At 51.1% G+C, this 13,226-nt stretch overlaps 2 protein-coding genes across 2 annotated transcripts; both read left to right on the forward strand.

Annotated features, from left to right (window-relative positions):
• Positions 1–757: 757 nt before the first annotated feature.
• KD926_001039 (Ccr4-Not transcription complex subunit) lies at positions 758–9,935 on the forward strand (the record flags this gene model as incomplete). The annotated part of the gene is made up of 7 exons (XM_053096594.1): positions 758–1,489; positions 1,547–1,871; positions 1,937–7,854; positions 8,488–8,712; positions 8,781–8,965; positions 9,026–9,481; positions 9,533–9,935. 7 exons carry the CDS (start codon positions 758–760, stop codon positions 9,933–9,935), a joined length of 8,244 nt encoding a protein of 2,747 aa, XP_052959419.1.
• A 339-nt stretch (positions 9,936–10,274) lies between these two features.
• KD926_001040 (putative acid phosphatase) lies at positions 10,275–12,900 on the forward strand (the record flags this gene model as incomplete). Its single annotated transcript, XM_053096595.1, has 4 exons — positions 10,275–10,286; positions 10,362–11,260; positions 11,315–11,374; positions 11,610–12,900. 4 exons carry the CDS (start codon positions 10,275–10,277, stop codon positions 12,898–12,900), a joined length of 2,262 nt encoding a protein of 753 aa, XP_052959420.1.
• Positions 12,901–13,226: the final 326 nt, after the last annotated feature.

Consider the following 13,226-nt stretch of genomic DNA (forward strand, 5'->3'; position numbering starts at 1 on the left):
ACTTGAAACATATAACATCTATGCCTAGGCACTCCATCCGTAGATTCTGAGTTGACCACCCGGTAATGTTCGAGAAAAAGCTAAATAATGCCCAATATTTTTTATCACCCGAAGGACAAGACATGACGAGCGCCCGTCGCACCTGCCATGGAACGATGCCCAGCACTGCCGGATGCTGCCTGGTCTCTCTGTAGGGTTGAAGCCCAGAGCGGCTGACTCAGTCATTGCATAAGCAGAGTCCATCCGGCGGCTCTTATCACGTGCCGTCGACTCGAGCAGTACCCCATAGACTCGCCAATGCCTTTGCGAGTGGCAGATAATGCCGGTGAAATGTGAGACCCGTATTGTAGACAATTCGACAGAGCCGGTCAAGTCCGATTTCACTCCCTCTGACCTTTCCCACCCCCATCCCCCACTGGCAACGGAGGGTGGTCGAATGTCAATGCCCTGGGCTGCCTACCGAGCTGAGCTTAGTGTGGGTGACCTCAGGCACCCCTCTCCACCTGCCCGTCCACTCAACCTCGCCTTCTCTGCCCGTCACTCACTTCCCATCGGAACTTCCATCCTGTGCCACGAAGCAACATCCATCTTCACTCCCCTTCCTCGTTTCGCTGCCAAGGCAAGACTTCCCCATCTTTGCATCGACCATCCCCTGCACAATCACAATTAAATCTAAACTATATATTTTTCAAACTGTTCCCACCAAATTCAAAAAAATCTGTCGGTCGTCCTCAGATCAAATGATCGCGTCTCCTAGATGACCTTCCCTCCCCCTCCCCCTTCCTCCCAATCGTCGATTGCTTCTGGCACCGATAAGTCCTCTTCTTCGACCAGGCCGGGAAGGTCACAGCAATCTGCTTGGGGTTCATCCGCGTCCCAGTCCAACGTTCGCCGGGGACTGACTCCGCTTGCGACCAACAACCTCGCATCGACATCGATATCATCTGCCTCTTCCCGCGGGCCACCCCAGTCTAGTAGTCCTGGTCCAGGTGGTTCGACCTCGTCTCCTCTCACTTCCTCCTTCTCTGCCGTGTTGAGTTCCGCACGAGGCCATCAAGTCGGCCGCAACGTTCCCTCGCCTGCCTCCACACCGTCGCCTTTCACCTCCCTACAATCTGGATCGCAACAACATCAGCAACCCGGACAATCACTCTCTTCTCCTAAATTCCGAGCGCACACCCCATCTTCAGGGTCACATCTGGCTTCCGCAGCGGGTTCTGTCACGGGTGGAGGAGGCTCCGGGGGAGGCGGAGGTGGGACGGGATCTTCCAGAGGCGCCACCTTCTCTCCGTTGTTATCGGGAACAACCGTGAATTCACCCACGGGCTTCTCTGACAAACCGGGCTCGGCTGCTTCAGGAGCAGCGGCTCACGCAAGCCAGTCGTCGTTGACGAAGATATCGATCGCCCAGGTTTTCCTTCTTCTGGATTCTATCACAGAGAAAGAAGGTCGAGAGAAGTGGGAGACAAAAGCTGCTCAGATTCATAAAGTAAGTCCCTGGATGCTTCCTCGTATCGCTCCCATTGCCCAACTAACCGCTCGGTAGCTCGTCGAGTCCAACGGCATGGAGGTTTTCTCCAAGTACTTCCGGCGCCTTCTCACAGGCAATGCCCCGCAGATATTCCCAGGCGTGAATAAGTCGGTGGAAAATGCAGGGAACTACCCACTTCTCGTTCAGGAGATGCAGAAAGTATCGCAAGATAAAGAACAGGCCTATAAAATTGCAGAGACGGTTGATGCATCGGAGGGCGACATCTTCCGCGACTTCGACCTATCCACCTTCCTGGACCACTTCAAGCTTGACTCCGTGGTGAAGGTGTCTCTTGCTCTTGCCTTCAAGACAGCGAACAAGTCGGACCTGCGTGCCAAGGGTATGTGTCTGATGATATATTACATGCGAAGACCATCTGGGAGCTGACTGTTGCCAAATCTCTAGCCGATGCCATCCTTTCGAACAATGCCATCCCCTTCCTGCAAAGCCTTGCGTCGCCGTCAGATATTACGAAGGAATACAAGGACTCCTTTATCGGCATGACGATCGAGCGCTTCATCCTATACCCCCCGCGCAATTTCACCGATGATGTGAAGGCAAAACTTGTGTATGCAGCCAACTTGCGATATCAAAAACTGAACCTCGATGTGCCTTTCGAGGTCGCGTCCGCGTTGCAAATGTTCAATTTCACCAACCCACGTTATACGTTAGTACGCCAACTTCATGCGAAAGGACCGAAGGCAACCTCCAACCCCGACGCGGTGAGCGAGGTGATTAGCTTGGCTGGCTCCGAATGCTGGAATGAGGAACATATTGCCAGTGCTCTTCTCTTCCTTGTTCTCTCTCAGTATTGGAAGGAGTTCTCTCTGGAGACATTCCTTGCTGCTGTGAAGGCGCATTATGGCGAAAAGCAAATCAGCTGGCCCCTCATATTCAGGAACTTTGATCGTGAAGGCCTGAGGCTGGATGCTCGACAGTTCGCCAGGCTTTACTCGGTCATTTTGACAGCTGCATCCGATGATTCTACATTGGATATCCAGAAGCTGTGGGGTGGTGATTGGGAACATCGAGACACGCAGCTGTCGTTCCTCACAGCTCTCATCGTCTCACGAACGGATGTATCGCAGATCCCTAGCCTTCGAGCCACTTTCCCCCATGACTTCTTCGCAGACGGCCCGGAGCTCGTTCGCCTGCAAGGGGAACGGGCGGCAAAATCACCTCTGCGGTCTCTTGATGCAATGAGGGCCATCTTTGACCTGGCGCTGTTTTCACAGGCCTCATGGGCTGCTGCTGAAAGCCAATTGCTCATCAAGGCGGTCGTGCAGTATGACTTGCCAGTTTTCCTATGCTCGGCACTGGCCCTTCCCCAGCCTTGGACAAGCGTTCAGCAAAGCTTTGTTCTGCGAACGCTGATTGTTTTCATCTCAAAACAAGAGGAGGGGTATCAGCTCGCTCTTCATGGGGCGTGGCATCAAGATAAGCAATGGGTATCGGAGCAACTCTTTACTACATTCACTCAAGACCCAACATCTACCGCCACCATTTATGAGCATGCAGCTGAATACAACTGGCTGGATTATCTCCTGAGATACACCAACGGCCTTGCCATGGATCTCGCTTGCTATGCTCACCGCAAGGGGCCATTTGATCTGGAGCAATGGGTTCGTAATGCTGCGCAGAAGGGACCTATGGACATGGGTAGTCTGCTGTCAAAATTCTTGAGAATCAAGGCTGAAGACGAACTGCACGTCCAGAGAAAGGAGCAATCCGTTCCTCAGATGGTCAGTTTATCAGTGAAGACGGTATATACTTTATTATCAGTCCTTGAAGAATACGTCGGAGACCGCGAAAATCTTACTCCCGTGCAACGAATTTGCATCCAGACCTACCCCCGACTGATCAACTATGGGGAAGGGTACGATGATATTATCGATGCAAATGGCGAAGGTGGAAATTCTCTACCTGAGGCCGTTGACAAGCAAATGCAAGAACTTTTCGGCAAGATGTACCATGAAGAGTTGTCGTTGAGAGAGATTCTTGAGTTGATGAGACGGTACAAGTCCTCGCGCGAACCTGGTGAACAAGACCTATTTGCGTGTATGGTTCATGGACTTATTGATGAGTATCATTGCTACCACGAATACCCATTGGAGGCCTTAACCAAGACCGCCGTCATGTTTGGTGGTATCATCAATTTCCGTCTTGTTGATGGTATTACGCTGAAGGTAGGCCTTGGTATGATTCTTGAGGCTGTCCGAGAACATGAGGTACACGATCCGATGTACAAGTTCGGCGTTGAAGCTATTGAGCAATTGATCGGCCGGCTGTCCGAATGGGCCGGCTTTTGCCATCTCTTGCTTCAGATCCCGAGCCTGCAGGGCACGCCAATCTTCCAGAAGGCCGAAGAAGTGTTGCAGGAGCAAGGAAACCAAGTGAGAGATTCTGAACCCGCGCGTCTAGACAATGTATCCGCCTCGTCATTGGCCAATGGAAACATCGACGAGGCGGCAGGTACGGAAGGACCCGGGCGCAAGTTTGTTTCTGTTCACGTTGACGCGCCTCTGCGACCCGACGTCTATCAGAATCCTGACGAGGACATCCAAGACAAGATTTTGTTTGTCCTGAACAATGTGTCAGAGCAGAACATAGAGGAAAAGCTGCGGGATCTCACTGATGTTCTTCGTGACCAGCATCACCAATGGTTTGCTTCTTACCTAGTGGAAGAGCGTGCAAAATTGCAACCAAATTTCCAACAGCTATATCTGGACCTCCTCGACCGCATCAACGATAGGGTTCTCTGGGCGGAGATTCTCCGAGAAACCTACGTTAGCGTCTCCAAGTTGCTCAATTCGGAGGCGACGCTAAATTCTTCGACTGAACGTGGTCATTTGAAAAACCTCGGATCTTGGCTTGGATCCTTGACCATTGCCAAGGACAAGCCTGTCAAGCATAAGAATGTCTACTTCAAGGGACTCCTGCTAGAAGGATTCGACAGCCAACGTCTGACTATCGTCATCCCGTTTACTTGTAAGGTGTTGGTACAGGCTACGAAATCCACCGTTTTTAATCCCCCAAACCCTTGGTTGATGGATGTTCTGGCTCTGTTGATGGAACTCTATCATTTTGCGGAATTGAAATTAAATCTCAAGTTTGAAATTGAGGTTTTGTGCAAAGACCTTGACCTTGACCACAAAGTGATCGAACCCTCAGTGATCATTCGGGACCGTTCAGCGCACATTGAAGACGCCCTCTCGACGGCAAATATTCCGGATGGCCTTGAAACTTTTGAAGATATGCCTCTTACTGGCATCAATCAAGGTATCCGAAACGAGAGGCTGTCGCCTGCTGCGATCTTGTCAACACTTCCGAGCCTTGATAAGATTCTTGTTCTGCCGTCATCGGCAAGCAGCATGGTCGATGCGAATGTTCTTCGGCAAATTGTTCACACCGCCGTGGAGCGTGCTATTGCAGAGATCATCACACCTGTGGTGGAACGGTCCGTGACCATCGCTTCGATCTCCACCGTTCAACTCGTCTCAAAGGACTTTGCCATGGAGCCGGACGAGGAGAAGGTTCGTCATGCAGCTGGCATCATGGTCAGGCAACTTGCTGGAAGCTTAGCTCTTGTAACTTGCAAGGAGCCTCTTAAAGTTAGTATGACCAACTACATTCGAATGATTCAGCAAGAGTATTCAGACCAGCCCATGCCTGAGGGTTTGATTTTGATGTGTGTCAACGACAACCTCGATGCCGCCTGCGGTATCGTCGAGAAAGCAGCAGAGGAGAAGTCATTCCCCGAGATCGAAAAGGTAATCGAGCCGCAACTAGAAGCCCGTCGGCGCCATCGTGCGGCTCGTCCTAATGAGCCGTTCATCGACCCATCCATGAATCGCTGGGGCTTATTCATTCCTGAGCCTTATCGCCAAGCACCGGGTGGACTTAACAAGGAACAGCTGGCTATATATGAGGATTTTGCACGCCAATCTCGAGGGACGGGGACAGCCCATGCACAAAATGTGTCCACTGATTCCAGCCGACAACTTCAAGATGTTCTTCCAGAGCCTTACCCCCCTCCGATTCCTAACCTTTCGACTCCAGCGGAGCAACCTGCTGTACCGCACCGCACGCCCCAGGCGCAACAGGATGCTCGGCTACAGCAGTCCGGCATCGTCGGCGCACCGTCTCAACTCAACGGATTTCTGGATTCGCAGAATCCACGCGAAAAGGTTGAGAATATCGTGGCAGAACTTCAACAGGCAGCTCGGGTTGCAACCGAAGAACGCGTCCGAGATCTCGGCAGAGACAGTGCCGTCCTGCAAGAATACAACCAGGCATTGCGCTCTATTGTTGCCTCTCCAAACGGTGAAGAACTGGCGAGATTGACTTCCCTTAAGATCTGCACAGCCTTGTACGCACAAAGTCAGGCTACGCTAGAAGTTGAAGTCCTCGTGCACCTTCTCGCAAAATTATGCGATATGTCCACCCTAGTTGCCCGTTATACGTGGACTGTACTGTCTGAAGTGGAAGACGAACATATGTTTAACGTTCCGGTCTCTGTTGCTCTCATCGACGCCGGTCTGTTGGATATTCGACGTGTCGATATGATTCTTACCAGACTCATCCTTCAAAGGTCCACGGGCTCCCTCGACTTGCTTGCTAGTCTTATGGACCGAGTGCTCTTTAGTGAGGAGCCCTCTGCCCTGAGATCTGATTTCTCGGGCAGTCTTGAAGCAATGAGCCAATGGCTTGCGGAGGACTCCAGCCTTTCAACCGCCAATGAAATCATTCGCAAGTTGCGTGAATCTGGAATCCCCGAGGTTGCCAACCCTTTCCTCACCGATAAGGCAATGGCCAAACGTGACCAAATGGAATACATCTTCACTGAATGGATTGGGATCTATAAAGCCCCGGGTGCCGTTGACCGCACTTACTACTCGTTCCTAAAAGATATTCACCAGAGACAGGTCATGGACAACCAAGAGGATTCAGCCCTTTTCTTCCGTCTCAGCATTGACATCTCCGTCGCCATGTTCGAGCATGAATCGCAGAACCCCAATGGCAGCCTCGACGAAGCCTTCCTTTACATCGATGCTCTTGGCAAATTGGTCATCTTGCTCGTTAAGTTCCAGAGCGATAACGAGGTTTCTCCGAAGACTAATAAGGCGGTATACTTCAACTCGATCCTGTCGCTACTTGTCCTCGTCCTTAACCACCACCACGTTATGCGGGGAGAAGCTTTCAACCAGCGTGTGTTCTTCAGACTCTTCTCCAGCATCTTATGCGAATACTCCATGAATGGTCTTCAACAGAGTGACCAGCACCAGGAAATGATGTTCGCCTTGGCCAACAAGCTTTTGTCTCTTGAGCCCAAATACTGCCCTGCGTTTGTCTATGGATGGCTCTCCTTGGTGTCTCACAGATTCTTCATGTCTGGCATGCTGAATATGCCGGACCGAGCGGGTTGGGGCCCTTACTGTGAAATCATGCAAGCTCTTCTCTCGTACATTGGCGAGCAGCTCAAACCGGCCAGCATTTCATATGTCGCTAAGGATCTGTATAAGGGGGTGCTTCGTGTCTTACTCATCCTGCATCATGACTTTCCCGAGTTTGTGGCGGAGAATCATTTCGAGTTCTGCAACGTCATTCCCGCCCACTGTGCTCAGCTGCGGAACCTTGTCCTGAGCGCCTACCCATCATCTTTCCATAAGCTCCCTGATCCTTTTAGAGAGGGGTTGAAAGTTGAACGTCTGGAAGAGATGCGCGAAGCCCCACGGATTGCCGGCGACACCGCTGCTCCTTTGGAGCAGGCCAACATCAAAAGTGTTGTAGACTGTGCTCTGCAGAGCTCCAGCACTTCGGAATCCATTGTCCAACAGATATGTGACGCGATCTATGACCCCAGCAGCAAAGAGACTGGCCTTTTCTATGCCCCGGTTAACGTCAATGTCGTGCTCGTGAACGCGCTGGTGCTATACATCGGTCAGGGCGCCGTCTCCGCCAACGCACCGAAAGGCAACACCCGCGCGGCATTTGATAATTCAGCGCACTCCGCGCTTCTGGAGACGCTGGCGAAGATTCTCCGGCCGGAAGCGCGCTATTACCTTCTTAGCGCCATGGCCAACCAGCTGCGATATCCCAACAGCCACACCTACTTCTTTAGTTTTGCTATCCTTCGTCTCTTTGGTGCGGATAACTCGGAACAGGATGAATCCGACATCCGCCAACAAATCATCCGAGTTCTTCTCGAACGGTTGATCGTCCATCGCCCTCACCCTTGGGGACTGATTATTACGCTGCAGGAGCTGCTTCAAAACCGAAGCTATACCTTCTTCCGCCTCCCCTTTATCCAGGCTGCGCCTGAGGTGAGTTCCATCTTGTTCCAGTCCCTGTGTTGAATTGATCAGTTACTAATGCGTGTCCTTCAGATCGGTCGTCTGTTCGACGCCCTCCTGCAGCATATTCAGCAGCAGAGCCCCAGGGCGCTATCTTAAGTCCCGACGGCGTCTATTACTTTCACCATCTCTCGTTCTTTCACTCTTATTAATATGATTTACTTGATCATGCCTCGATGAATTGCATTTGGCGGAGATGAATGCTCTTGCGGTATTTGCAGATGCCGCTTATGACAAGCAGCGCCCCGTCCATGGTGCTATGTTACGGTGTATGTTAGGAATGTTTCCTCTTCTTTTTTTCTTTCATCATTCAGAGTGCTGGGTTCTGCTTTCTTTCTTATTTTATTGCCATTTCTCGGTTGGGTTTCTGGGAGGGATATGCATATTAGGACGTGTCAGCATGGTTTTGGCCTACATGGAACCTATATCTTTTTCTCTTTGCTATTCGTGTTTTCTCTTGTAGCATGTTTTTTTCTTTGTTTCTCTCTATCTATATTTTAGTACCACGGGTGTGGTGACTTCTGTAACGATAAGCTATAAAAACGGGGGTATAATGAGTTTTGTTCAGTGAAATGACCTTCTAGAGATTACGAATTTGTGTAGTACAGTAGTAACAGAGATGCCGAGGCTGTCGGGGGTGCTGGCCTGAGGCTGCCAAGTGACGTCGACGCGACCCGCTTTGTCTGTTGTCTTCGTCCCGCTCTCTGCCAACACTCTTCCTTCTCCCCAGCCTGGGAATCAACCTCGACTGGCCTCGCCATGGATACGAAACAGGGGCAATCTGATGGCGAAGCCAATGAAGAAACAACCTTCATATCCAAGGCTTTTGTAAGAACCTTACAACCCCATTGCTCGGAAGCAGAATGCTGATCGGCGCAAAACCCAAACACGCATAGGGCACGTCGGCCGCATTTATTCGGCCCTTGATTTCGAAGCGGGCGCAAAAGGCATACCTGGGGACGCTGCTCCTGTTTCTTTCCGCTATTTGCATGGCCCTCATTTCAATATTTGCGTACGGCATATTCTACTATAGAATCATTCCGCAGGTCGACTTGGAACGCGTGGTACATCTACAATTTGGGTAAGTGATGAAGGCGCACATGCCCGCGTCCTCATCAGATGGACTAACACAACTTGGCAGCGATGGACATCCTTGGGGTACGACTTCTCTCGGTTCCGGGCTCATCTCCCTTCAACAGTACGACGTCAGCGTTGAGCTGGAATTGCCGCGCACCCCTTCCAATCTTGATACCGGAAACTTTATGCTCGACTTGACATTAATCCCGAATCCTTCATCACCCATTCTGGACAGTGCGAACGCGTCCACCGACTCTTCTTTGCGATCCCGTCGACCTGCCATCCTGACGTATTCGTCACCTTTGATAGACACTGCCAGCAAGCTGTCGTTTATGCCCTTCTATGTGCTGGGCTGGCAACGGGAATCCGAAAAGCTGCAGGTACCTATGATGGAACGAGTGCAGTTCGCTCGGGGACGGCGCAGCATTCCAGAAAGTCTTCGTTTGGAGATCCATAGTCAACAGCAAATGCAGGTGTACAAGGCAAAAGTGGCATTTAGGGCTAGGTTTACTGGAATGCGGTATTGCTCCACTGGCCCCAATGTCGATTGACAGTACTGACTGAACGATAGGTGGCTGATGTACAATTGGAAAATCACATCGTTCTTTGTTTTTACCTTTATGTTTTGGAGCATCTCCATGGTCTCTGCAACGATCATGTGGCTTACACTGGCTACCCTTGCCAACATTGGTGAAGACAATAAGGTGGCAGCGAAGAAGGAGGATCGCGACGACACCCGGATCAAGCAGGAGCCCCTTGAGGAGTCGACGTCGCCGTTGGGGAGCTCTCTGGATACATCCCACGACCAACCCGAGCGGAGTATTAAAAAAGAGAAGGAGTATCAGGCCGACGATGAAAGCGACGGATCATCAGAGAACCGAGCGTCCGGAGCCGGGTCCGGATTGGAGAGTTCGAGGGCGCAGGGGGTTCAACGACGAAGACGCCATTTGTACGGGGATGACGATTTCCACTAGTAATTCGCGTGGCATGGCTGGAGATGATCAATGTAATGATTTAGGATACCCCAAACTCAACGAATTGATCTGATCTGATCTCCGATGAAGCGCATACCAGTCCCGCTGCAATGGAAAGGGATCGCAAGTATAGAATGAACCATCCATGGGTGTGTAGAAAACGTAGAGAGCAAGCAGAGAGCCCCGGAGGAGAGACTATCGATAACAGCGAGTGGACCCGCCGGAGGGGAAAAAAGGCGGGGGGGAACTTCCGATTTCTTTTCCTCTTCCTTCCCCTCCTCCCCGACTTGACTTTCCTCTCCATTCTTTCCTTGGCAGTGATTCTGTCTACCCTTCTCAATGCATATCCTTGTAGGTACTATTCGGATTGCGTCTCATGGCGCAGCTATCATGGGCGAATCCATTCGCTGACAATTCCACACGTAGGTGGTTAACGACGACGGCCCCCCGTCGAACCAGTCGTCTCCCTACGTCCATTCTCTCGTCCACACGCTACAATCGGCCGGGCATGTGGTCTCGGTGGTTCTGCCACACCAACAGCGATCTTGGATCGGCAAGGCTCATTTGATCGGTGCTTCGGTGAAGCCTACCTACTTCCGACCGGGCACACTCCATCAAGACGATGGAACTACACACGCGTTGCCTCGGTGCTACAGTGAGGACGAGAAAGACCATGACGGCGACGAATGGGTCTTGATAGACTCAACCCCGGCCAGTTGCGTCCAGATCGGTCTCTACCATTATTTCCAGGATCGGGGGCCGGTGGATCTCGTGGTTTCAGGCCCGAACTACGGCCGGAACACAACCTCACTGTTCGCCATGTCGAGTGGCACAATCGGTGGTGCTATGGAGGCAGCTGCCTGTGGAAAACGCGCGGTGGCTCTATCTTACGCTTTCAGTTCCCGAGACCATGATCCGGTTGTGATTGCCGAAGCGTCCGGCCACTCGGTTCGATTGATCGAATACCTCGCTAAGAACTGGGCGGATGGCGTGGACCTTTACTCTGTTAATGTACCACTGGAGCCTGGAGTCAGTGAAAATAAAATCTTCTATACCGAGATGCTCGACAATCGGTGGAAATCGGGGAGTTGTTTCCAGGCGGTGGAAGCCGCCGTGTCCGACAAAAATCCCAATTTACGCGAGCAGGAGGTGCGGAATCAGGGAGGTACATCTAAGGCACAACTTGCCGATGGTGCTCCCGCACGGAGGTCTCAGATCCAACACAAGCATTTCCAATGGGCACCAAACTTCTCCGATGTCTACAAGAGCGTCGAAGACAGCAAGCCGGGTAATGACGGTTGGACGGTCAAGGAGGGAATGACAAGGTTCGTTAAGACCCCACGGATTATCAATTGCTTCGTGTCACTAATTCAAATTAGCGTCACACCCTTGAAGGTCAACTTCATGCACGCGCCCGGATTTCAAGGAGAGATTAAGCTGTGAGTGGACTTTTTGGCGAACGAATCTATACGACGATATGTGACATCCCAATACTTGTTTATTGCGTCCTGATCTGAATTTACCCCTCCTTTCCTATTTCGAGTGCCTATTATAGTCGATTTGATTCAGCGCGTTGCTTCACACCCCCTCGTTTGCAGTCTTTTCTCCGGTTTTGTTGTCTATGGTTTATCTTTCTTTGGATGGCCGAAATTCTGATAGACCTAAATCGTGTAGACCCGATAATGATGAGCCTGCATTACATTCTATTGTGGACAGTGATGATCCATATGTCCAAAGTCTGATGGAACAAGCACTACGACGTCGGCTCGGCGAAACCCGCTATAAAGCTATATCTTCGTTGTCAGATCTACCATCTACTTCAACGCCCGTGTTCCAGTATCGTGAATACGAACGCCTTGATTTTGAGCATGTCATGTTCAATTCCTCCACGTCTCTGGCCAATGCTTATATCATTCGCAAGGCATTAATCCGCAAGCATTATCTATCCAACACGGTGACCACCTGGATCACGAAGCACCCAGACAGTATCTTAGGAAAACATGTCAAATTAGGATATGATTTTGAGCTGGACTACGCGGAATTTCTTGATGATGCGCTACTGGAGGCGTACGAGCTGCGGGACAGCTTGGAGAAGAACGAAGAGAGACCGGCATCGGAGAAGGAGTGGTGGATCCTAAAACCCGGCATGAGTGATCGTGGCCAAGGAATCCGTCTCTTCAACAGCGAAGAACAGTTGCAAGAGATATTCGAAGAATGGGAAGTCGACGAATCAGATGCAGAGAGTGGATCAGAGCGGCCTGAAGAGGAGCAGGATGATGAGGATGATGGTGGTAACGGAGTGGTTACATCCCAGTTGCGCCATTTCATCGCCCAGCCGTACATCGATCCGCCTTTGCTTCTCCCTTCCTCGTCTCAGCGAAAGTTTCACATCCGCACGTATGTCCTTGCTGTGGGCGCCTTGAAGGTCTACGTCTTCGATGAAATGCTCGCGCTGTTCGCGGCAAAACCATACTGTCCCCCATGGGAGGATGAGGATGAGGTGACGGATCTTGCACGACATCTTACAAACACATGTTTCCAGGAGGGCGGTAGTGCCAACAAAGAGAGCGTTCGTCGATTCTGGCAGCTAGATCACTATGTCCCGGGGCTCGGGGACGATTGGAAGTCAAAGGTCTTTGACCAAATCTGTGCCGTGACGGGTGAAGTTTTCGAAGCTGCCGCCAGGGGAATGATGATTCATTTCCAGACCCTTCCCAACGCGTTTGAACTGTACGGCCTGGACTTCCTGGTCGACAAACAGGGAACTGCATGGCTCCTTGAAGTGAACGCCTATCCCGACTTTGCTCAAACAGGAGAAGACCTGAAAGAGGCCGTTGTGGGCCGTCTCTTCGAAGAGACGGTGGACGTTGCCGTCAAACCCTTTTTTGGAGTGGACGAATCGGCCGCTGAGGGTACTGAACATATGAAACTGGTCGCTAATGTTGATCTCGGAAGGAAGTTCTAGTTATTCTATAGAGGCAGGTCTGATCTTCGTTTTTTTTTTCTTTCTTCTTTTGTTCTGTGTCTTCTCTCTTCAGACGCAGCCGGCGTTCTTATACTTGGAATCGATGCATAAAAGTTAAATTAGAGGGTGTCATATCGGGCTTAGACTATGTACAACAGTTGTTCATTCCACATAAGGATGCTGGGGGGGTTCCTTCCTTCTTTCCTTCCTTCCCTCCTTCCCCGACAATATCGGGGACCAGCAGGCTCCCTGTTATTTCCCTCCCGCCTTACTATCAATCATCTGGATTCCCTTGATCGATACATACTTTTCGTTGAATACATAGG

Source organism: Aspergillus affinis (genome assembly GCF_023601865.1).
Source record: "Aspergillus affinis strain CMG 70 chromosome Unknown NODE_11_length_483380_cov_85_280398, whole genome shotgun sequence".
In the NCBI taxonomy this organism is placed as follows: Eukaryota; Fungi; Ascomycota; class Eurotiomycetes; order Eurotiales; family Aspergillaceae; genus Aspergillus; species Aspergillus affinis.